Source organism: Thamnophis elegans, chromosome 4 (assembly GCF_009769535.1).
Source record: "Thamnophis elegans isolate rThaEle1 chromosome 4, rThaEle1.pri, whole genome shotgun sequence".
NCBI lineage: Eukaryota > Metazoa > Chordata > Lepidosauria > Squamata > Colubridae > Thamnophis > Thamnophis elegans.
The window spans coordinates 24,767,589-24,794,830 of NC_045544.1; the positions used below are offsets into that span (position 1 = coordinate 24,767,589).

Genomic DNA, 27,242 nt, shown 5'->3' on the forward strand with positions numbered 1-27,242 from the left:
ATAGATAGCTATAATTTAATTCAAATTATATATATATATATATATATATATATATATATATATATATATACACACACACACACACATATATATGTATTGTATATGTATTGTATACGTATGTATGTCTTTATGTATATATATGTATACACACACACACACCACACACACACACACACATATGTAGTCTTGGCGTATTTGGGTCTTTTCCCATGTAAGATTGACAGTATCTTGGCGACGTTCGACGAGGTCCCACTTGCCATCTTCAGGCTGGTGCCTTTGGCTTCGTGCTTGTGCGAGCAAAGCGTGTTCAGAGCTGTCGTCTATTGGTGTGTTTGTGTGGAGTGCTGGCTTTGTTGTTGTAAGTGGATTGGTTGGCTGTGTTGTAACATCTTGATTAGTTGATGGAATTGATGTTTGCAGATTAGTCGGCTGTTTCTTAACATCCTGTGGCTGAGGCACTGGCTGTGTGCCTATTGTTCTTTTGTGTTGTACGACCTGGGTAATGGGCTGTGTGATGACATCCTGAGCTCTATTGTAGTGATATCCTGAGTCCTGTGCTGCAACCTCCTGCTGTGTTGTAACATCCTGAAGACTTTGTGTTGTAACCTCCTGAGTTCTGTGATGTATTGTCCTGAGCAGATGGCTGGGTGTAACATCCAGGGCTTGGTTTGGCTCCGAGTTTGTGGTCTGGCCATGTGTTCATGGCGTGTGTCAGTTTGCTTTGTGTGGGGGTCGGAGGGGGGGTGCAGCAGTTGGTGATGCCGCCGTGGTTTGGCTTCTGGATGGTGATTGCATTTGGTCTATGGGAAGGGTTTGAGTTTGAGTCTGGTGAGGGTGATTGGTGGTTGCGTCCTGTGTTGTTCTGGGTCCGGTGTTTTTGTGGCTGGGACTCGTTTGTTGACTATGGCTAGTTTCCAGATGTCTGGTAGGTGGGAGGTATCGTTACGTTTATTAATGTTGTGGGGGTGTTTCTCTGTTTCGATGACTTCCATAATTATTCTCTTGTTGAAGTGTTCAGTTTTGGAGATTAATTTGGTTCTTTCAAAATCAATTTCATGTCCTGTTGCTTTAAGGTGTTGGAAGAGGGAGGAAGTTTTTTCTTTTTTTCTGACTGCGTTCTTGTGTTCTGTGATGCGTGCATTTATTCTCCTATTAGTTTGTCCAATGTATGTGGCTGGGCAGATTTTGCATGGTATTTCATAGATTCCTTGGTTTTCTAGCTGGATCTTGTCTTTGGGGTTTCTTAAGATGTTGACTATTTTTTGGTCAGTGCTGAAGGCTGTCTTGATATTGTGTTTGTGGAGAATTTTGCTGATTTATCTTTGGTGCCTTTGATGTAAGGGAGGAGGGCGATGCCGTTGTCCTGTTCTTTGTCTTGGTTCTTGGGGGAGTGTCTCCTTTTGGATTAGGTTGGTAATTGTGTTTCTTTGGAATCTGTTCAAATTAATATGTTTGTGAGAGTGTGTAATTCAGTTTTCAGGTGGTATTTGTCGGCTAGGCATTTGGGTTTTGGAGATGAGGGTCTTGGCTACGGAGTTGATCTGTGCAGGGTGGTGATGGGATTGGGCGTTTAAGTAGTGGTTGGTATGTGGTTTTTTCCAGTAGATGGTGTGTCCTAGGGAGCCATTGGGTTTTTTGTAGATTAGGACGTCCAGAAAGGGAAGTTGGTTGTTAGCTTCTATTTCCATAGTAAATTGTATTTTGGGGTGTAGGCTGTTGAGATGTGTGAGGAAGTTGTCCAGTTTTTCCTTCCCATGTGGTCAAATTACAAAAGTGTCATTACATATCTAAGCCAGAGTTTGGGTTTGTGTTCAGATTTATCTAAGGCGTTGGTTTCAAAATGTTCCATGTATAGGTTTGTGATGATGGGTGAGAGGGGTGATCCCATAGGTACTCCTTCTATCAGTTTGTATCTTTGTCCATGGTGGATTAAGTATGTGTTGGTTAGGCAGTGGTTGGTCAGATCTAGGATGTGCTGGGGGGGGGGGGTTGTATTTGTTTGTGATAGATGTCAAGGCTTCTTTAATAGGCACTTGGGTGAAGAGGGATATGACATCAAAGCTCACAAATAGGTCGCTGGGTTGTAGGTTTTGTTTCTTTATTGTTTCTATGAAGTGGAGTGAGTTTTGTACATGTGAGGTGATGGATTCTGTGCAGGGCTGAAGTTTTTTGGCAAGAAATTTGGCAAGATTCTGTAGAGGTGAGTCTATGGAGCTGACTATGGGTCTGAGTGGTATTCCTTCTTTGTGTATCTTGGGGAAGCCATAGAGCTTGGGACATCTGGATGATTTCTCTCTCGGGATGATTCTTTGCTGGATCTCTTCACTGATGGGAGAGGCTTTTATTTTGGATTTGGTGGTTTTTTCCAGGTAGGTGGTGGGGTCTGTGTTTAGAGGTTTGTAAGCGAGGTCTTGGAGTAGGTTGGATAGTTTGGTTTGGTAGTCAAATGTGTTCATCATCACTATGGCGTTACCTTTGTCTGCTGGGGGAATGATTATGTTGTTCTCTTTCCTCAAGTTGATGAGTGCTTTTTATTCTTCTTTATGTAAGTTGCTTCTGGGTGGATTGCTGGAGCAGAGGATGTTGGTGACTTCAAGTCTGATTTTATTGGCTTCATCTGGGTTGATTTACCCTAACCAAAATCAACCCAGATGAAGCCTCAGAAGTTACAACGCAAAGGCTAAGGATGTTACAATGCAGCCAACCCCCCCCCCCCAAGGGGTTGCAGTACAGGACTCAGGATATCACTACAATAGAGATCAGGATGTCATTACACAGCCCATTATCCAGGTTGTTACAACACAAAAGAACATAGGCACACCGCCAGTACTCAGCCACACAGGATGTTACAAAACAGCCGACTAATCTGCAAACATCAACTCCATCAACTAATCGAGATTTTACAACACAGCCAACCAATCCACTTACAGCTGCAAAAGCCAGTACTCCACACACACACACCAATATTTATAGAAAGATGTCAGCTCCGATTATGCTTTGCTCGCACAAGCACAAAGCCGAAGGCACCAGCCTGAAGATGGCGATTGGGACCTCGTCGAAACGTCGCCCAGATACTGTCAATCTTACATGGGAAAAGACCCGAATACGCCAAGACCTGCATACCTGTACCCGTGAAAATATATGAAAACAAACAAACAAACAAACAAACATAACATACATACATGCATGCATGCATGCATGCATGCATGCATGAATTAAATAAGTAATACTCATTAACCAAATTATAATTTAATGCATTCAGGCCCCAGAAATAAATTCTCTATTTGTCGTGATCTGAATGATTTTGGATAAAATGAAGAACAGAAAATCATGACAAGATTGCAGCCTATCAGGATTTGCAATCTTTTTGAAATATTAGGTTTGTACTAGGAGGTGTTCCTGGATCTGGGTAATTACCGTATGGCTAGATAGCAGGATTAATCTTCTATCAGCTAAATCCTTTTATGAACAGACCTGACGACCTTACTTAATTTATTCTTTTTTATTCTCAGCCTGCACTGCAGTTATACTATATGCTCTCCTTGCATTTTGAAGACTGGTTAGCAAGCTTCAGTTTGATCAAAATGCAACCGCCAGACTACATTTGAAAAGACATCCTTAATGAGAGAGGAATGACTATCTATGCTTAATGCACCTGTCAATTACTTGATTCTTTTTTCAATTTAGTACAGTCATAGATCAAAGACCGGAACAAATAAAAACACTCAATAAATATACAATTAAAAATTCTAGAATAAAATAATAAATAGCGGATAAAATCTATGATAAAATCCCATCTGTCAATTATAAATGATCTAACTATACTAAGATTACAATCCAACTGTGTGGCCCGTAGTCAGCTTACTATTAAAAGGGAAAGGACTGAGCAGTGCAAAGGATTTGCCACATTATTGTATAAAATAGCTATGGTGGGGTTTTACTTGATTTTCAATGCACTATAATTTCATTTGGCTGGATATTTTTAGAATGGTTTTATTATTTTACATCATGAACTTATAGGTATAACTTTTGACTCTAATTGGGACTGGAATTTCCATTGCGAAGCAAACACTTAAGTGTTAAATGTCAGTTTAAAATACTAAGGTGTTTTTTTTAAAAAACACCTTAAAAATTAAGGTTTAACAATAAAAACATTGTTAAAGGTCATGTTGACTTCATTGCTTAGCCAAGCAGTTCCAGACAGTGTGGTTATTAGGTGAGGACATCAGGTGGCTGCAGTGTGTGATTTCTTGCCTGCTTTCCCATTGACTTTGCTTATTGGAAGCTGACTGGGAAGTTGCAAATGGCGATCATTTCTCCTGTCACTTGAAAGCTCCCACACCAATCCAAGCCATTCTTGACTTAGTCCCTCTGAGCTCTCAGCCTTGACTTTTCCAAGGCAAGGGATGCTTTCAGGGAATCAGCTCATTTCTCCTGCCCTGCGGGAAGTGCCTCTGCTTCAACTCCCTTACCCACCTATCTCCTTTCACTGTTCTTTTGACTGCTCTGTACAGCCTAACCGATATGGGGATGCTACTGATGGTGTCATACTCGCCTTTATCATCTTCACCGCCCTTCCCATTTGTTGGGTTCATTGACAGCAGTTGGCCTCAAGCCCCATGGTTTGGGAGCTTTGTTTGGAGCTCATCTTTGCCCTTCTGCGCCACCCTGATGAAGATAACACTGTAGTCTTCTGCCATCTCCGGGTCTAGCAGTGACACAACCCCTACACTGTGGGGCTTAAGGCCCTCTAGACTATTCAGCGGAGGAGAGGCAAAAAAGATTACAAAGGTCAGCTGGGAGAGTAGAACATAGCAGCATCACATGCTGTGCAGGGCAGCTCAAAGGACAAACATTGGGCAGGAAAGATTGATGGGAGCGGGGGAACTGAAGCAGAAACACTTCATGCAGGACAAGGGAATGGAATGGCAGACCCCTGCAATGGTTGTAAGTGTGGATTAGTTGCCATACACCCTAATTTGATCACATGGATACTATAATTGTCCTAAGTGCAAGAAGAGGTCATAAATCCAGTTTTCAGTGCCATTATAACTTTGAACAGTTATTAAACACATGGTCATAAACCCAAGGACTATCTGTATTGAGTCGTTCAGTTTGATGCTACTATGCTGTGTTTTCCTTTTTTTTATTGAGTGCATAATTGAGAAGTGAGGTGAAAGGTTCTCTTGGCAAAATATAGAATATTAAGTTGGATTAGTGTATGAAGTAGTTATGCTATGCCAGAGGATTCAAACGATTAGTCATTGTGGTGCCAGAAGTAGCATATGTTGCTTTCCTGATATACAATGCCGTTGTCAATGTTTGCAAAAACACAGCTTGTCCTTCAGTGTGAGGCTTTCACTTATAAGCAGTGTTGTGGGAGTAGTTTCCTATGGCTTTTTCACAAGCTGGAACACCTTATGTGCGTGAAAAAGCCCTGTGGGCGTAGATTTAAGGCTGTGTGCAGACATTGCTTAGCCAGGAAAAAAAGAATACTGCTTAGGTTGGAAGGGAATATGCAGTTGTACATTTTGGGCTCTCCTGGCCAGCAGAGATCTGTAGTTCAGGGGGACCTCATAGTAGTTGCTGTAATATTGTTTTTTAATTGATTAAAAGTCCTTTTGTACTTGTATAGAGTGAATGAATGAATATGCCACTGTGAGCAAAGTTCCAGGTATCTCTCTTCATTTCCTAGATATTCAAGTATAGATTGCTGGGGCTCAGTAAGATTTTTAAAACAAAAGAGAGTGGTAATTTCTGCTGCCAACACCCATCTTCCAGGAGTGCCCTCAATTGGTATCCATTCCACTACCCTGATAATGAGAGATAGGGCTCTCATGTCTCCCTTTGGTGAATTACAAGGTAAAATTGCAAAACAAAACCCCTTCAGTTTAAGTTTAAGTTTAAGTTTTATTTTATTTATATGCCGCCCTATTACCTAAAAGGGACTCAGGGCGGCGAACAACTTAAACGGGAAGGGGAACATACAAGTACAAAATAAACTTATTAAATGACCAACAACCACACCTGTCAAGAGGGGAGGGAGCTCATCAACCCCAGGCCTGCCGACACAGCCAGGTTTTAACGGCTTTTCGGAAAAGCAGGGAGAGGGTGAGGGTCCGAATCTCCGCAGGGAGTTCGTTCCAAAGGGCCGGAGCTGCAACAGAGAAGGCCTTCCCCCGGCTCGTAGGCCAGATGGCATTGGCATTCATACTTTCAATAGTACAATCTTCTGGCCATGTACAGTGAAACCAATGTCAATTTGGGACTGGGGATACTCAGACTCAACAGATTGAGTATTTTGATTGAAAGTCATCATCTTTCAGCCTAGCCTTTTTTATGGGCATAATGACAGATAAAATGGAAGAAGATCATATCCATTGCTTTAAGCTCCTACAGAAATGGAAGAATATCAGTGGAATAAAACAAAATGTAACTCCAAAATTTGACTCCCTTGAAGATATAGCACCGGGGTGTCAAACTCACGTCGTCGCAGCAGCGTCACATGACATATTGGGCTTTCCCCCCCTTCGCTAAACCAGGCGTGACCGTGACCAATGTGTGATGCATCTGGCCCCCGCTCCGGGAATTTGACAGTTCTGATATAGCATATTGATTAATAACTTCATTGGATTAAATCCAGATTGGAAAACAACTGTTCCTTCGTTTTATAAAAGACACTACAAATTCTGCTCTAAGCTTTTCATAGTTGTTTTTCTTCTTCATACAGTGCCCTGTGTTATTTTCCAGCCTTCCAAAGCGCTTTCCAAAAGACACAGAGGTTATTGTATAGGAGAAAGAAAAATTACAGAGACAATCTCTTTGCCTAGTCTTTGCCACATAAATAGAAACCTCTGTACCATTTGGGAGCCAGTCCCTGTTTAACAAAGATCTTTTTTACGGAGTAGCAAGAGAACAACCACTGTTTTCTGATACTAACATGGACATTATGCATAACAGTTTTAATGAATAAATATTTCATTTCTTCCTTTAGGCAATGTTCAGTCTTTGTATGGTTGAAAGTTGTGCAGATGAAGTGAATTTGCATGGCATCACAGGAATAGGTTTAAAGCAAGCTCTGGACTTCGCGTACACTGGACAGGTATAATATTACAGTCCTTAATCGGCCTATAAAAGTTATATGAACTGCTTTTTACCAAATAACTTCACTCATAATATTGAAGAGATCAATTGGGATAGGAAAACAGTATAGACCAGGACTTATGGAATGCCTTCAGGCCTTTAATAATAGTTCTGTTCTGGGCCAGATGTGTAGAATGTGTATTGTAGAATGGAGAACTGGAAAATTCTGATTTACTGCCCATAGGGTTGTACTGTACAGGGAAGAAAAATTTGGTCTTTCTTTCCTCCAGATTTCCCAACCCAATCCAATTCAATCTTGTTGCCTTCTGTCCTCTCAATATTGTATTAATATGGTTTTAAGAAGTATTCCAGTAAATTTCATTTAAAAACCTCCCTTCTTGAGTCAAGAGGGCAAAGTTATGTGTGACTTTCAGTCACAAAAACATTAATTCGTGGTTGGCATGCTGCATCTGCCAATCTGCTGATTAGTCATCTATTGACTGAAGGTGAATAAAATTCTGGTTTCTGCTACTTTCTAAAAGTGGGGAAACACATTTTGTATAAAATCATTGTAGATTCTAGTTCATTCCCAGTAAAATTAGTAAGCAGCAATCTACCAGGAATCTTGACAGTGGCTATTAAGCTTATCTTGTAATCTTAAAAGATGATGCAGTTAAAATGCTACTTGGGAATTATAAACAGATAGAATAACAATGGCCAAGGGAATGAAAATATCAATTTATATTTCTATGTTGTACCTTCACCCAGATGCTGTTTGTAGAAGACTGTAAATATTGTGAATAAATATTCAAATACCTTAAAATTAGCCTATTAGAAAATGTTCAAATTATCAAACAATTGCTCTTATTTCACACACTCATAAGATAATGCTCTAAGTTCTGCAATCTAAACCTCAACAATATGTGGAGTGTGAACTGCTAGACATATAAGCTAAATTCAGAGGTTAATGGATAAAAAACATAAAAGACAAAGTAATTCCTGTAAGATACCTATTTTGTTTGTTGCATTACACTAAAGCTTTGACTAGAAAATCACAACAATCTGTGTATAGTCCTTAAAACATGGGTGTACTAGACACTCCATCTGTTTATTGAAGAATTTTAATGATGACCAGGAAGCAACATTTGGATTAGTATATGGAGCAATGGAATGGTTGAAAAGAAAGCAGTCCCCCAAGGAGGTATATTTCCCTGTTACTTGCTTAAAACAGAAACCAACAAAGACTACTGGATAAAAAGAATAGAAATTGGAATTGCAACTTCTGGGAGAAAGATCAACAAAGATGTTGTAGCTGACTTTATCTTCATAGTGTAGTCTCAAAAATTCACAGAGTTCTTAATTTTAACTATGAGATAAAGATACATCTTGGAGAAAGATTACAGCAACTAGGCAAATGTTAAAATGCCAAGACATCACACTTTGGATTTCTGAACTAAGATCAGTTAAAAGCAAGTTGCCTGATTCCAAATTAAACCCTAAACTCAATTTTGCAGTTTACCTGTATGACCATCCTAACAGTAACCCTACATGAAAAAGTTCTGTTTTGTTTGCTTGCTTTTCCTGGAATGTTTTCCTGAGAGACCTATTTTCAAATGATAGAAGCCTCAGGTTAAAAACAGTGAGATGTTTCTGTGCCCATGTGATAACTCAATGCCATTGAAATACTAGAGAAACTCCCGAGGTTTCACCAGTTATAATTCAAAACATTTGTTAGCAAATGAGTAGTTTTGTGCATTCTCATCTCCATACTTCTCTGAGAGCGCAGCCATATACCATCTTTACCTTGCTGCCAAAATGCTTATCATTTGTTTAGGATATATCGTCCCAAGAGGTATGACTTTCCATTAGTTATTCCCATTGAGAAAATGTAATCATTGTGGAGCAGCTAGATTATTTATATACTGCAAAGTAAGGCATCCTGAAGAATTGTAGGAAGGATAAGGAATTTGGAGAGCCAGCCAAGAAAGACAAACTGGTCAGTATTTTCCTTCTTGGTTTGAAGGAAACCATCTTTCTATAGTATTGGGGGTTTATGCAAATGATTGCTTAGTTTTACCTCTCCTTTAAAATCTGGATGAAACAAAGGAATGGTTGCAAACATCTGTTAGAATTTAGCTTCTCTTAGCTTTATTTGTCTGCAATAAGAAAGCAGGGGCAGATTCCTCGGCTCACTTTTTTCAGATCCTTCTTCTCTGCTCCTTGCCTCTGCCATTCATAACTTCTAGCAGCCTGACTATCCGGTTGCAAAGACAAGGCATAGATAGCTATTGGTTTACGACCATTTATTCAACTGTTTGAAGTTACAGCAGTTCCTGAACAAAGGAACTTATGATTTGTGTCCAAAAATATGGTCATTGCAGTTCCCCCACAGTCATGTGATCAAAATTTGGCTTCTTGGCAGCATGCACATACAATTGCAGGGTTTCAACTTTTCCTCCACATCTATGCCCTCTTGGTCTCCTGCACTTCATGGCTCCTGATGCCCTAGCTGACCTTCACCATCTTCTTTCTCCCATTGAGGACCAAACATGCCTGACCTGATTCTTCAATAGGCACCTATTGGTTGCTGTACAAAGAGGTGGCTTCAGGGATAAAGTAGTTATTCTGAATTAATTCTGAAGTACTCTTGTTTACAAAAGTTATGAAATTAAAACCCTAGGATTGTAAGTGGCCAAATCCTGATTTGTCTAAATCTGGCATGAAACTCATGTGACATGTCAAAGAGGTCTTTTGCATTTCGTGTTACAAACAATATGCTATATAAAAAGTGCAAGGAGAGGAAGGATTCAGCAAAGAGATATAACAGGTATCCTATTCAAATTCTTACATAGCTGTGAAGTTCATCCAATACATTTTAACTGATTATTTTTCCCCAGTGGCATATATTTTATGGAAGGATAAAATTCTAGGAAGTGAAACATATAATCTGAGCTTCTTGGAGAAAACATGCCATGTAGATTGTGCACAATTGTGATGTGATGCGCTACACACTTTATTAAAATATGAAACCATATTATAGACAATCACTTTACATTTTTCAAGCTGTTAGCCAAAAATAGTGAAAGTATGGAGTTAACTGAAACAAAATTGAAAAAAACCCTACTAATTCCTTCTTTAAGGTTTTTTAAAACCATTGCTTAAATATTTCTCCTTTTCTTCAATTGGTTATATTTATTTAAATAGTTTTGTCTGGTACTTTTTTATTGGTCTCTTGATTTGTTTTCTTAAAAGCATAATTTGTCTTTGAAATATAAAACAGCCATTCATACTTGAATTTAGTTAAGCATCTATTATGAATATATGCAGACTTTTTCACCAATACATATATTCTGTTTTGGGTCTTTCTTTCCTACCATGGTTCCCCCCCAAAAATAAGACAGGGTCTTATTTTCTTTTGACGCCTGAAATAAGCGGTTGTTCTTATTTTTTGGGAAGTATTATTTTTTAGCTGAGGGAGACGGTAAGCGTGGTCACCTCCTGGCTGCTGTTGTATTGCAATATTTGTGAGGTGGGCTTATTTTTTTGAGAGGGCTTACTTTAGTGCCGGGATTGCGAACCTGTGGCACGCGTTCCACAGGTGGCAGGTGGAGCCATTTGTCAGGGAATGCGAGGCGTTGCCTTGTCAGCTGGCCAACGCACATGCGGCACTGGCCAGCTGAGTTCAGCCTTTTTTACAGCCATTTTTCTCCCTCCCCAGGCTCCAGAGGCTTTATAGGAGCCTGGGGAGAGTGTAAAGAGCCTCCTTCACCCCCCCACCCCACCCCCGGAGGCCCACTGGAGGCTTCAGGAGCTTCCCTGAAGCCTCCGGAGTGCAAACAGGAAGTTCGGGAACAGACTTCCAGTTTCCTCTTAGGGTCGGTTTAAGCCCTCTGGAGTGACTTCTGGTTTGCTCGTAGGGTTGTTTTTGCCTGTTGGAGGCTTCAGGAAAGCCTCCTGAAGGTCCCGGAAGCCTCCAGAGGGCCTCTGGGTGGGGGGGGCTGGTTTCGCCCTCTCCAGGCTCCTATAAAGTCTGTGAAGACTGAGGAGGGCAAAAAAAGCATGGAAAATGGGAGGGGGTCATGTCTCTCATGCACGCACGGGCACTGGGTGGGTCGCGTGTTGCATTATGGATATGGCACGCCCACACATGACCCCCCTGCGCTCCTCCCCCTTATGACACTGGAGCCAAAAAAGGTTCGCCATCGCTGCTTTAGTGCACGCGCTCAAAAGCCTGATTGGGCTTATTATCCGGGAAGGTCTTATTTTTGGGGAAACAGGGTATATAGTTGCCAAAGTTTCATTTTTCCAATGTTGTTCTCCTGCCAGTTTAAATCCTAGTACCATGATGGCGAGCCTATGGCACCTGTGCCAGAGGTCGCATGCAGAGCCATATCTGTGGGCATGCATGCCATCACCAGTTGCTCTTCTGGTTTCCAGCATGCACATGTATGACAGCCAGCTGGTCTTCGCATGTGCCAGAGCATCGGAAACCGGAAGACCAGTTGGCTGGTGCACGCATGCACACTGGGCAGCTGGTCTTCAGGTTTCCAATACTCCAGCACACGCACGCATAAACGTACGTACGCCTGTTCCAGTTTTGGAACTTGGTGCCAAAAAGGTTCACCATTGAACATTGTACATTGTGATATTTTTTTAACTATACTCTCTTTTTTTGTATAATCTCTCTGATTATCCAAATTATTTATGGTTTCAATTCAGATTTTATTTTTAAGATGCAATGCATGCTTGATGGTTTATGACATGCTGATCCTCCTGTGTCTTACTGATAGGCATCTGGTGTCCTGTACTGCATTGTGCTGCATTTGAAATATTTAATTAAACTCACTTTAATTAAACTTAAGTATTTAATTACGCTTACTTACTTTAAGATATATTTCACACAAAACCCTGTATCATTCTTTTACTTATTTGCTTACATTTTTTGGACAGTAGGAAAGTAAAACATTTCTTTCCTGGAGAAGGTGGATATCTTGAGACCTCTAGTGAAAACGTTGGGTGTTGCGGGGATTTAGTATTAAAAATGGGAATTGTAAGGTATATGGTAAATATTAATTTTTCCTGTTCATTAAAAGCTGGATTCATGATTCATGAGAATTTATGAATGATTTAGGCAGCTTCATAGGAAAATCACTCTGTTGAGAAAGAATTACACTGAAATGCATATGTAGCACTACCTAATAATTTTGCAAAAATGTGTAATATTTCAACAAAACGTGTGATTTTTGTTGTTTGATTAACCTTTATTTAATCATTTTGTCAGCCTGGTTTTCCAACTTTCTTTTAAAAGCATGCAGCTAGTAGTGCAATTTTCAGGAGGTGGCTGCGAATATAGAAAACTGCTATAGACCCAACTTCTCATTACAAAAATCTTTTCTTGTGCTGATGTTCACTTTAAAATTATTGAGAATCCTGATTGTCCTAACCTTGTCCCTGAAAATCCAAGGATATTTATGGCATGTTTGAATTTTTCTAATTAAATCTGGTGTAGTGGCTACAATTGCTCTTAACTGAGATAATAAATAGGCCATGCCTAATCAACTCTGAATTGCTTTATTGCCTTGTTAAGTCTCAGAAACTTTTTAGTACCATATTTTGCCTAATGCCACTAGAGTCCTTTTTAGTACAACCCAGTGGGCTTATAGTTACTTTTTAAAGTCTGTTTCATGCACCATGCATCCAGTGGCTCTCCGTACCTAACACTAAACACTAAAGCTATGCACTGAAATTATTACAATAGACAATTTCTTAAGTTTGGTTGTGATAGGTTTATAAAAACAACTTTCTTAACTATTTCCAATCTTCCCATTGATACAATTTTCCGAAAAGATTCACACACATGATGGCAAACATGTGTGTCCCAGGATAATGTTGCAGAATCCAATCTGGGTCGGTCACTGGGACTAGAGGCTTCATCTTCCATGCTTTCAGATTTGCAGTGGAGCCCATCCTCAGGTAGAAAATAGGCTCCACCATGAGTCCGAAAGCATGGAAGTCTAAACCTCTGGTCCCGGTGACTGACCCAGATTGGATTCTGTCACATGCATGATTTCCCTCAGATCTCTATAAGCCAGGCTTGATTTATTCATTGGATGCTCAAGGATATATATTTAAATTCTTCTGCTTTTAAAAGCTTTTGACAAAAACAGAGCCTGTCTGCTAGAACTGGCATTGTCTTACCAAGCAGTCCAATGCCATAATTAGATGAATTATATTGATTTTAAAATTAAAAAGATAAAATGTAGTTAATTTTTTCTTTAAAAAATCTTTTCATACTGTCACATTCCATATAGACTCATGGTTGTGGGATGCTGTAGTACTATATTTTTAACACATGGATCTGAGAAATCAAGCCATGTATGGTAATATCACATCTCCATATTATATTGAAACCCACCCGCACCCCCCCATTAGTGAAACTTTGGGTCTTTGTTGCCACAGTAATAGTCTTCCTTACTTTTTTTTTTCAAAATAATAATATCAGATTAAAACCAGAGAAGATACTGCAGTAATGTTGCATATTCTTTTGGTATTAGCATTTATCATTAGGCAAAATGAGACTCTATTTGGATATCATAAAACAGCAAACTGGTGTGATCATCTTCTTTTGCACAGATCATCTTTTTTTTTCCTTTAGAATTTTCTGCCTTGCTGATCAAAATAGTTTCCCTAAACTGTGTGCATCTTAATTTGGTACTGATATTGATGTTTTCTGTACTGCTTTGGGGCAACAGTGTCTCTTAGTCTAATCACACGGCCTTTAAGTGAAGATCACTTTTACTTGGATTTGGGACCACTTAGAGTTATGTCAGGGTAGAATGTTCTCACCAAATATCTACTGTTACATTTTTGATACATTTCATAAATTTATATTCTACATAACTTCAATGTAGGTTGCTTTGCTACATTTTCCTATGTATGTTATTGCTCCCATCTTATAAGTAGTGCATTTTTGCTTGGAAAAGGGCTTTTCTAAATAGACTTTTATTAAAGTCTTTGCTGTCTTGAATTTGCTCTTCCTTATACTAGAGTATTGCTTTGGCCTTGATGAAAGATCTGTCAGAAAAGATGACAGATAGTTCCAGCTACTTTAACATTGAATTGTATGGTTTGATTTGGTTTAATGCAGATTTCTGTGTGCCAATGAGTGCCTTAACTTAGAAAACACCTTTGTGACTGTAGAAATAGATGTTGTGCTTCCCTTTCCCTTTTGATATAAAGAATAACATTATTGTAACCAGTACTTTGTTACACTAGCTAAGCATTTTGTTTGTAAAAGCTTTCAAACACAGTTGGGACTGTTGAAATTGTGTATCTGCAGCTTTGTAAAAAATGACATCAAGAAATGTCACTTTGTGAACTTCCATGGGGAACTGAGACATCCTCGACAAAGACCAAGGTATCGGGGAATAGAGGATAGAAGATAAGGAGAGGGTGGGAGATTGCCTACATATGCTCTGGATCAGTGGTGGGTTCCGGATTCCATTCCAACTGGTACGGTTGGAACGGGCCCGACATCGCCCACATGGCAGAAGCGCCAAAGGCTTAAAGGACAGGTACGGGCCTGGCATCGCCCACATGGTGTCATGCCTGTCTACTGCCTCCACAAGCCTCCGCGATGCTCCAGCTGCTCAGCGGAGCATCACACAGGTGCCGTATGTGCCATGTGCAGAAGTGCCAAAGGCTTAAAGGACAGGTAAGGTGCTTGGGCGGGAGGGTGGGCCCTCTGGAGCAGCGTACCGGAATGGTACCCAGTGCTCCGGGCAGGATCCAGTATGCCTGTACCGGAGCCTACTGCCTGCAACCCACCCCTGCTCTGGATGGTGTTTCTTGTGTAGAGACTGCAGGACAACAATTTTTCATAGATTTAAGCAGTGGGACACAAAGGGATGAACCATCTTGCTTGCAGGTGTGGCAGACTCTTTTAAAGAACACTAAGATAGCAAACCTTACTTTCTAACTACTTTTGTAAATTGCCTATTTAACCATTTTAAAGCTATTAGAGACCTTTCATACAACAAGTTTGAAAAGGCATCAGTTAAGTTTTATCTTCAACTTGAAATAAAAGAAAAATTGATTATAAGCTTAAGAACGTAATGAATTTGAGATAAACAGTGAAAAGCTAAATATGTTTTTGATCTAAAAAACATATAAGTGGATTAATGATCCAGATAAATTTGGAATATTGACTTTTACTATAAATGTTTGGAATTAACTAAAAACAGTTTCCTATGGGAAACAGGCTTATTTTCGCTATCCTGGCTACTGCAAACCGCAACAAAGATACATTATTTTATGATTTTAGAAGATGAACACTAGAGGGGACTAAAGATTCTAAGAAGGGAAAAATTATGAGTCTGTTTTTGATGTCAGTTACTACTAGGACAGTGATGGGCAACCTTTTTGGCGTGGTGTGTCAAAAATCGGCAAAAAATCGAGCATAACTCGCGTTGTGTGTCACTTCGACAAAAACATAATTTTGCGCAATTTATAGTTTAAACTACAAAAATGTATAATTGCAATATATAATTGTATTTAATAAACCAAAAACAAATTATTTAACATACCTGCTTAGTAACTTCTTTGTTAAGCGCTTTTGCATGCTGAGCTATGGAGTGAGCAATGCTCAAACTTGCAGAGTTTAAATTTGTAGAGCCTTTCATAAATTTAAGGATGGAGTTAGATTGGCTCTTATAAAGGTGTAGCTTCCTGGAAATGTATTCCCTCCTTTCATCCTCACTTTTTTCCAAGAGCTGGGAATGATTAGTTTCAAAATGTCTATTTATTCCACGTTCTGCTTACTACCGTTTCAGTACATAGAACGCAAAATGATCTGCCATTTTTTTTCTATAATGCCATACATCTCGCTCCATGTCTCTTGAAAGGGTCGGCCACTGCCACTACCACTCCCTTTACTTAACCTTTGTTTTTTATTTTTGGGTGCTCCATCAGTGGGCCAGTGACAGCAGATAGAATTATAGATAGCCAATTAGGGGTTAACTAGCCTAACAAGCTAACACAACCTCCCCCTCACTTATCTCAGTTATTGTGGGCAATTACAAGTCCATGGCACCCCAATAGTTGCTGCTAATGGCGCTCACAGTTCCCGTTGGCACTCCGCTGTTCCCTGCTGTGGTGCGGTCGTAACCGACAGTCCCAGGAGTAGACTCTCTGTGCTGGCCTGACTGGAGAGAGGCGCGCACTGTTCCCGCGCTCCTCTCCTGCGGGTCCTCCCTCGCCACGCTGATGACGTGTGTGCGCATGGCACGCACGCCTTACCAGCAGCCCCTGCACTCAGAAAGGGGCGGCGGCGATACAGTAAGTGAGTGTGGGCGGGGGAGATCACACGTCCCGCCCCCCCCCCGTTCCTCCAGCACAGATTCTTTCATCCTCGACGGCCGTGCAGGAGCCGAGGATGAATCGCATGAAATCCTGTGCGTGTCACCCCAAATGGCTACGCGTGTCAGCACTGACACGCGTGTCATAGGTTCGCCATCACTGTACTAGGACTTACAAAATGCCCAAAAATATTATCAGAAACATTAAAAGAAATACTTAAAGAATGGAGCCAAAAACTAGTAATTACAATATCAATACTGTCAGTAATGATGTCTCCTTCTATAGATAGACTGTGTCCAAAATATATTAATGAAGAAATGACAGATGTGGAACAAATTTTGTCTGAAAAGACAGAGAAAGTACAGAGTGTGGAACTACAAATGACTGTTCAAGAGAATGATTTGGAAAAGGACCCTAGATACAAAAAAGAAACTGGCTGGAATTTTAAAAATTAAAAGGGAAATGCAAAGTGAATGACTTCTAAAGTGTTCTCTTATTGGATCTACAAAAGAGGCTTGTTCGATCCTTGAAGACATATGCAATGGGATAAAGAAGATTAAAGATAAATTAAATCCCAAGACAATATTTGATTGAATTAAAGATTAAAACTCTTAGAACTAAAGGGAAGAAATAAAATTGATTTATTTAATCAAGATTAAAATAAGACATCTATTTTGCACACTTGTGGACTTTTTTGATACCAGGATTGAAAAATTGATAATTCATGGATTTGCTTATTAAATGATTAATTAATTATTAGCATACATTTAATTATTTATTTATAATCTTATAAGGTTGAAGAGTTATAAAATATGTTTATATATGTGATGAAGGTTAGAAGTCATTCCTTTTATGTATTTTTTCTTTTTCTTTATAATATTTCTACTTTTCTTCATCTTTTTCCTGCACTGTTTATTCTTTTCTCTATTTTTTATTTATTTATTATGCTGTCTGAATTTAGTTTTCATTTTACTATTGTAATAAAATTCTTATTAAAAATTGCATTAAAAAAAAATTTTAACGCTTTGGTTTTGTTTTCTTTGCTTAAAGGTTCTGCTGGAGCCAGGAGTGATTCAGGATGTGCTTGCTGCAGGTAGCCATCTCCAGCTGCTGGAAATGCTGAGTTTATGTTCACACTATCTTATCCAGGTAAGGATAATGAAACGGATATTTTTCTTTGTTTTCCTGAGCTCAATTCAAATGTTATATAGGGATGATTTTCAAAGTACTTATAGCTCAACATGGTAATGACCAGGAATTAGCATGGAATTGTCAAAAACAAACCTTGTCAGACAAAGATTTAATAGATAATAGCAATAGCACTTAGACTTATAAACCACTTCACAGTGCTTTACAGCCCTCTCTAAGCAGTTTACATAGTTAGCCTATTGCCCCCCACAATCTGGGCCCTCATTTTACCTACCTCGGAAGGATAGAAGGCTGAGTCAACCTTGAGCCTGGGAAGAACCTGGGAAGAACACCAAATTGCAGTCCGCCAGCAGTCAGCAGAAGTAGCCTGCAGTACTGCATTCTAACCACTGCGCCACTGCAGTTCTTACTAATGAGTAAGGTATATCTTAATAGATTTAATAGATTATGAATAATATATATCTTTACCCAGGGGTAAAATCCACTTACCTTTGCTACCGGTTCGGTAGCAATGTGAGTGCGCGCATGTTCGCTTTGCTCACAAGATCACCTCTGTGCATGTGCAGGACCTCCCATGCATATGCAGAGCATCAAAAACGTACACCTGCAAAGGTAAGTGAATAGCGAGGGGTGGGGGAATCTGCTGTGCCATGTGACTTAGATTAGCTGGAAAGCAGGAAATCCTGCTTTTTAGCTAATATAAATCATGTGTCACAGCTGATTGTCAGAAAAACCATTTTGCCCGAACTGGTTTCATTTTTTTTACTACAGTTTTGGACGAACTGATCTCAACCTGTAGCATTTCACCCCTGTCTTTACTTCAGTAAGTCATTTGACAAAGCTGTGATTGGCAACAATTAAGTACAGGCTTGGTGGTATGACAATGAAGATACATTGCCTTGAAAACGGTGCTCAAAAACTGCTTATTTAAACATCAGATAAGGTTCCACAAGATTTAGTCCTTTGCTTGTATATTTAGTCTTCTTTTTAAAAAAGTACATAAGTGATTGGAAGTAATACTTACCAAATCTAAACATGGAAGAAAATTGGGCGAAATAGTTAATACACTAAAAGGCAGAATTAAATTCAAATACCCTAGAATACTGCAATAAAATTCAAATCAGTCTTGATAGTTTAAAGAAAGAGGCTGAAGAACAACATGATATTTAATAATTTATTTATTCTTAATTATTATAGGAAATACCTATAATAAATACTGACTTTTATTAGCCCTACAACTTGAAATGAAATACATTCATAGTTAAATTCTTTTGTTTAAGATAGAGGTGGTGATTCAGCCTTACCTAATTCATTTTTAAAGAATGTCATTATTAGCACTTTAGTACAATTTCCTGCTCCATCCAGAGATCCAAATTAAGTGATTCACAATAAGTTGAAAAAATAGCCTCTCTGGGAATTTTTTCAACTATTGAACTGCTCATAACTTTTTTATTTTTTGTCTTAATATTAAACTAGAATAGATTTCATAAAACAAATAAATTGTTCCATGTCTTGACATAATTGATATAGGACATATTTCTTTGTTATGACATCTGTTTAGGCATTTATAAGGGTTATCATAATTCATCCATCACCATTATCAATTCTATTTGCAAGGCTAAACATTCCCAGAACTTTTTATTTATTTTATAGGATTTATTTTAAATCTTCTAATCATACATATTATTCCACCTAGACTATATCCTCTTTAAAGAGTGCTGGTGTCAGGTGGACAAATACTTAATGTATAATCAGACCACTGAAAAATAAAACAAGATCAATACTATTTGAAAACTATACTTTTAAAATTGGGCCTAAAATCGATCCGTGTATTTTACATTCATAATACCTTGTTTACTTAAGGTCAGTTATTAATCAATTACTTTTCTAAGATATTTTTCACAAGCATAATTGGCTAACTGAGTATCTTCCATGGTGTATTTGCCTATTTAAATTCTGTTTCCTAAATGAAGTTCTTTTCATTTCTTTGTGTTAAATATAATTTTGTTTTTAGTGGATATATTTTCTATATATATTTCAATATATACACCTTTTAAGCCCATATTGGTAGAGAATTAATATCATTTTCACTCTATTATATAACAAAGGTTAACAAATATGCCCAGTGATATTCTTAAAATGAGGAAAATAAAATCATCATCAAAATATCAAAGTTACAGTATAAGTGATATATAATCCAGGAACAAATCTGGATATTTGTTTTGTCCTTCAAATTTAGTTTGTTAATCTGTTTAAAATATTTAACTGGAACCACCTAAAAGGCATATAAAACTTGATGAAAAGTAATTTTAATGACCGCTTTTCATAGTGGTCTTTATACCTTATTTCCTCTGGATCATACATAAATATTTTTGTGCACAAAATATTTCTATTGATTTTCTGAGAGATAATAATTTCCAGGTATTTAATTAATTCAGGATGATGCACAGAGTTTATGTTTTTATCTATATCCATTAGGACCTTCTTTACACTACAGTATTTGATTTATAGAGTTTATTGGTTTTGTATTGGTTTTGTATGCCGCCCACTTCCGAAGGACTCCGGGCGGCTTATAATAAAAAGGGAAGGGGGATAAATAAGACAATACAAAATTTAAAATACAACAACATTCACAATTAAAGTGGGGCTGGATACTTCAACAGCCCCAGGCCTGCCGGAACAGCCAGAACTTAGTAGCTTTACGGAAGGCCGGGAGGGTAGTAAGGGTCCGGATCTCAATGGGGAGATCGTTCCAGAGGGCCGGAGCTGCAACAGAAAAGGCCCTCCCCGGGGGGTCGCCAGCCGGCATTGGCTGGCAGATGGAATCCGGAGGAGGCCAAGTCTGTGCGATCGAATCGGTCTTTGGGAGATAATTGGCAGGAGGCGGTCTCTCAGGTACCCAGGTCCAATGCCATGCAGGGCTTTAAAAGTAATGACTAGCACCTTGAAGCCTGTCCGGAGACCAATGGGCAACCAGTGCAGCTCGCGGAGGATAGGTATAACGTGGGTGTACCTAGGTGCACCCACAATCGCTCGCGCGGCTGCATTCTGGACTAACTGATTCCTATTGATTATATAGACAGAATATTAATCCTATATCTATGGAGTCCCTTGGTGCTCTACAAGGTTGTTTGCTTGCAAATCTTTCCTTATCAGACTCGGTAGCAACTTTAACACTGAAATATTACGTAGTTTGGTAAGGAAAGATCTGCAAGGAAACAGCCAAGCTTGGAGAACAAGAGGAACTTCACCGTTCAACCCTGAGCTACAACATTTTCTACTGCTACCCAATAACTGTTTAATTTTTGCAAATTTACAGAAAGAATGTGAATACTCATTAAAAAAAACCCATAATATTATCTATATGTAACAGCAACTTACATTCAAATTTGGGTAATGAATTCCTTGAATTTCCCCAGTTTGTCTTATTAAGCATAGTGAGGTTTTAACATGAAATTAAGGGAGATAAAAGAATCCTTGATACGTGCCACTTTGCAATTTAAGTACCAGTGAGATAATCCCATTAGTAATTACTTGAGCAGAGGGATTAGAATAATAAGCTGTTATCTATGAAATAATTTCTGTAGGAAATCTAAACTTCTTCATTTCTTGAACTAAAACATAATTTGCAGGACTGTATATCGAGAGCTTTTTCTTTTTCTATACCCAACAAAGCTAAAAGCACTGATAGGTGTTTACTAACAAACAAAACTAGTATATAAATGGTAAGTTTAATTTTATCTGGGTCATGACGTATTTATAGAATCAGATTACATAAGATTGTTATTGTAGGTAAATAAACTTCTCTAATCTTCTTGCAATACATCCGTTAAAAATTTAGCAATAACGCTTAATAGAGATACCAACTGTAATCTGCAGTGGATCAGGTCCTTATCAGCTTTCAAACTTTCAGTTATATAAGCTTCATAATAAGAAAATGACTCCTTTCTCACCCTCAATAAAATATTTAATATATTTTCAAAAGTATAGTGATTCTTTTTATCTATTCTATAGATTCTCCATCTGGCCCAGGGCCTTTCTGGGTATTGTTATATCAATAATCTCATAGATTTTTCTGTATGTTGTAGACACAACTAATTTCTCTTAGTTAAGATTTCTGGATGACTTATTGCATTTTTAAAGAAATTGCTTGTTGCCCATAACTCTATTAGGGTGGCACAGTGGCTCAATGGTTAAGATGCTGAGCTTGTTGGCTGGAAAACTGGCAGCCCAGGTTCAAGACCTAAATGCCACATGATGGGGTGAGCTCCCAAATTCTCCCCAACTCCTGTCAAACTAACAGTTTGAAAGCATGCAAATGCGACTAGATGAATAGGTACCACTTCGGTGAGAAGGTAACAGTGCTCTGTGACATCTTGCTGGCTACATGACTGAGGAAATGTCTTTGGATAGGATAGTTCAATGGCCTTGAAACAGAGATGAACACCGCCCCGTATAGTCAGCAACGACTAGCGGAGTAAAATCTGCAGGGAGTCCTTTTTTATAACTCTATTTGCTGAAATATAAAACCTAAAAGTTGAAAATGAATTTCATTATAATTTCTTTGAATTAGCCAATTGAATCCTTAATAGACATTTTGTTACCTTTCTTCAGAAGTTTAGGTGAAAACCCAATAACTGCCTGTTCCAATATGTTTGTTTCATTGGTTTTATTCCATATTCCATTTCCAATGCATAATTGATCTGACTATAATTTAACGAATCTAAAACATAATATGCATTCTGAGTTTGATTTGTAGAATACACTTTCAGTGCTTCTTTTAATTCCAGTTTTCATATTCTATGCTGCAGCGCACACATCTTTTTCCTCCAGGAGGTGTAGGCTATTATCTCACCATAAATATATGCTTATCCCAATCTGCCCTTTCTATTTATTTGAGGGGGAAAAAAGGGAAAAAACCCACTATATCTTTTTTTGGTGGTGGTTCAACAAATTGAGAGTCTTACAGCAAAGAATTATTAAAATACCATCTGATGAGATTCTACTTTTCAAAACCAATGATAATACTACTGGTGTGTGATCAGAAATGAGCTTGTTTAATTTAGTTTGTTATGGTTGTAGATCAGAGTAACTTAAAATAATAAAATAGGTACATCAAAATTGAAACATGAGTAAAATAATATATCAGAACCCATATGAAATTACATTAACAAAATACTTGCATGTATGCTATCTGAAACAACTGTTTACATTCCATCATAGCCAGTATAGAGAAACTGGCTGTATTTCCTGAGATTTCTACCTCATGATCAGCTCACAGGAAACTGAGAGATCATTGTCAATCCTGCTTAAATATTGAGTTGTGGTGGAGAAATGCATACAGACACACACTGAATTTCTCTATGAAAGAATACAGTGCAACACTGCAACACTGCATGATCTACAATTTTGATTTTCCCCTACCTAAAAGTCAAAAATAGCTGCTATTCTTTAGGAACGTTGCAAGATCTGTTCTGTACAAGAGTAGACAGATGAACAGTTACAGTGGCCAATGTAACAGTTTTTCTTATGAAATTAAATTAAAATTAATTTAAATGAATAGATGACCCATGCTACATATGCTTGAGTTTCAAAGAATGCTATTCCAGTCTCTGCTGAAAGGACTGAGTTTCAGATGTATTGTGGAATCAGGAATATAACCTTTTAAAAATCCAACTGAACAACTTCTAAAACCCTTTTTTTCTTGTAACACATATTTGAAAAGCACAAGATAGCTATGCTTCCAACTTTGACTTTCAACACTTTCTGTTCACTAGATACCAAATATAGTTACCTTCTTTCATATGAAAAAAGTCTAAAAATGTTCACTTTCCATTCATTAATCCTGTTGGGAGATTAATACATATTATAATTTTTTTCCATGCAGGATTCATATTAATTCTTCCTGCATTTTAAACAGGTTTCATTTAAAAGTTGCCTTTTCTTTCATGATTATTTTCCCCTCAAGATTAGTTGTTGAAGCTATCAAATGATTTGTCCCACTTTCAGAAGTCTCATTTATCTTTTTTCATTCACTAATTTCTCAGTTTTCATCATAAACAAATCAGTCATGCTTTTTGGTTCATTCCTTTTTTTCATATGTATGTCTAAATTAGATGTATTCTTAAACTAGGTATCTGAAACTTATCATTTTCTCTGATGTTCATCTCTCCTCATTCTCATTCATTCTTAGTCTCCAAATGGCCTAGGTACTCTTTTTGCATTCAGCTCACATCTGTTCCGGGTGTTATGGATTTTTTCTCCAAACTCATTCCCTATTCTTCTATTTTCACTATTCACTAGAACACAACAAGTAGTTATCACTAATCTAAGGTTTCATACTCCATCAGTAACAAACTGGATGATACCGATGCATACTTTCTGGTACTTATTACATTATCTTTTTTCATTTAATGTATGCTTTACTTTCCTGCATGCATTCTTCAATTCTATTTCACAAAACCAAACTATCTCCATGCATACCTATGGCATTGTTTATCTTTCTTTTTTATTTTACAAAAGCCTAACATATCTATTTTGCTTGTCTGTTTTCCTTTATTCATGAATTTATGAGGGGGTCTTTGGTGCTCTCTGAGCTTAGTTGCATTCTTGCAGACATTTTGTTACCCAAACTAGGTAACATCATAAAAAAACAGGCAAGCTCAGAGAGTACCAATATCTCCCATTTCAGCCCTGAGCTACAAATATTCTCCTTTATTAGTATCATTAATTTATGCCTTTTCTTTTCTTAGATACAAATTACAATGTGCTCCATATACCTTAGTCATCAGTGGATAGCTAATCACCTTCACAGCTTATGATGATGATAATGCTGAAAGAATATAATGCTTAGTTTGGTCATCTTTTATCCAAAAGCCATGGTTAACCTCAGTGAAGGACCCATTCTGCTATGCCGGCAAAGCTCTATAATGCTGAAACTACTTTGAAAACAACAATATAATATTGTTTTCTCCATTTCATTATTTAGGAGGTACATGCACTCAGGGTGTAGTCAAAGATGAACCATCCCAATGCCTTGGACTGGCCAACCCTTTGCACAAAATTTGGTCCTCATGGTTCTTTCTATTTACGCCCAGTATTTGCTCCCTGTTACGGAGTTTTCAGAATTGCTTACAAGAAGATATAAATCTATTTGAATTCAATTTTTAAAAAAGTAATTTAATACAAATTTAAAAATAATTTAAGAAAGTAATTAGAATTTAATTTATCAAAACAAGAAAACTCTTAACAGTGTAATATTAATTTCCACAAAATAAAAAGTCCTGATTTATGACTGTCTGTAGGTTTTGCCTTTAACTAATAGATTTCACAGGGTGAATAATTCTTTTCCTTTAAAAAAAAAGGCAAACGAGATAGGAGTCATTGGATAAAGCAACTTCCTTATGGATACGTATCAAGAACTTGCATTTGAATATTCCTTGGTTCTGGTATAATGAGATTAGTACTAAATGATATTGAACTGTACATATTCCATGCAATATATGCTTTAATTTATATTTTTGATAAGGAGAACTGATCAATATATGTAATTAAGAGGTATCTCTTATCCCTTGAAACCATCACATTTCAACTAAGAGAACTTGCTTGAAGAAGAGCATCAGATTATAAAGAGTTCCAGAGTATCCAAGAACTGTCCTTTTTAGAAAAATCCCTTTTATTATTACCAATGAACAGTAGATGGCAGTATGAGTCCACTAGTCTGAATAAATTAAAGCATTAGAAAGGAGGAAAAAATGAAAAGAAATTATTTATTTTGCTCCATATTAGTCTTGTGACCTAATCAGTAAAAAAGTCATTATTCACACAACACTGGGCAATATGCATTGTAATTTTTAACAAATAATGGGGAACTGTTAACGGTTTCGCAGGAAATACAGCCCTGTCTTGTGCAGCAATGGTCATTTATCATTGCACTTTGTGAAATCTCTCATTTGTTCTAATTTGAATGTAAATGACTCTAAGGTTTTACAAATAAGGTGACAGACTCACATAAATGTAATTGCAGGGTTCATCTCTCTCTTTTTATATATCACTCAAGTTATGAATTAAATACATCGTATTAAACCAGGGGCATGTCCAATGATGATATTGTAATGGCAAATTACTCCATGCTATTAGAGGTGTATTTTTTATTCATGGACATTAATTTGTCATTAAACGGCATTAGTTTAGCACTTTTATGTGGGAGACGTGACCTGAAAGAGGAGACTTGCTGCTGTAATGCAAGAGAAGAGAAATATGAATACTAGATACATGTCACTCTTTAAGCTCTTCAAATGAAATGGAGAAAATTTATATCAGCTTCTCTAGGCCTAACCACCTACATGAACACATTCTTTTTAAATTGGTTTTTATCCATGTTCAGAGACATCTCTGAAGAATGAGTAGCCTTCATTTAAAAAATCCTGCTTCCCATTCAAAAGCTATGGAGAGAGATGAAGATGGGAAAATGTTAAGTTCATCTTCACAAGTCTCCCAATCTTTGCTGAGTTTTGATTGAGTACTCCTTTCAGCTATCAAAAAGAGTGACAATAATCTATTTTGCTTTTAGGAAAAGTACCGTATTTTCAGAGTATAGAGACGCACCGTTTTTCCTCAAAAAAGAGGCTGAAAATCTGGGTGCATCTTATACATCAAATACAGCATTTTTTGCCTCCCAAAGTGCCGCCCCTTTGCCAAAATGGCTGTGCATATCCTTATGGAGGCTTTCAGAGAGCTCCTGGGGGGTTGGGGCAGGAATGAGCAAAAAACGGGCCGTTTCCCCCCCCCCCCCAGCAGCACTCTATAAACCTCCATGAGGGTATGCATGCAATTTTTTTGACAAAAAGCGGGCCCGTTTTTGCGAAAAACGGGTCAGTTTTTGCTCATTTTTGTCCTTCCAGGAGCACTCTGCAAGCCCTCCCCCAGGGCTATTTATGCCTTTTTAAAAAAAATGGGCCTGTTTTTGCGAAAAACGGGCCATTTTTGTGAGGTTTGCAGAGTGCAAAAAGTCCCCCCCCCACTTTTGGAAAGCTCTTTGATTGATGAGAATTACATTGATCAAGTGCTGTGCCAGCAGAAACAAGTCTTAGGTGCTGTAGATTGTCAGCGATTTCCTTCTCCAGCACATGGATAAATATGCCTGGAAACATCTACCTACCTACCTACCTACTCTCTCTCTCTCTCTCTCTCCCTACCTACCTACTGTAGTTCTCTCTCCTTCTGTCCCTCTCTATCCCTCTATCTACCGACCTACTTTTTTTTAAAAAAATGGCTCTTTAAAAACCTTGGTGCGTCTTATACTCCAGTGCATCTTGTACTCCGAAAAATACGGTAACTTTTCCATAACAATATTGTGTACCATAACTGTTGTGACTCAGCAGATGTCTGCTGTGAGTCTTTTTGGGATACAAGATTCATTATGCAGCTGGGGCTTGTTAGAGGCAGGTTTGGAGATAAAAGGACGGATGCTGCCACGCCCTAGTGGCAGGAGTCAACGTTCCTTCGTGCGTTCCTTGATCCTTGATCGTGGTTTCTTTGATGTACACTTGGAAAAGTGGTTTGACTTCTGAAACCCTGATTTGTAGAGACTTTGGAAGAAGGGCTTTGCTTTCGTTTGATTCACCTTGTATTGAAGTAAGAAAGATTTATGT

At 38.1% G+C, this 27,242-nt stretch overlaps 1 protein-coding gene across 1 annotated transcript in view; it reads left to right on the forward strand.

Annotated features, from left to right (window-relative positions):
* KLHL32 (kelch like family member 32) overlaps positions 1-27,242 on the forward strand; it is a 54,323-nt gene that overhangs the window by 3,281 nt on the left and 23,800 nt on the right. The window contains 2 exon segments of the mRNA XM_032214874.1: positions 6,995-7,102; positions 17,491-17,589. Coding sequence (XP_032070765.1) covers positions 6,995-7,102; positions 17,491-17,589 — 207 coding nt within the window.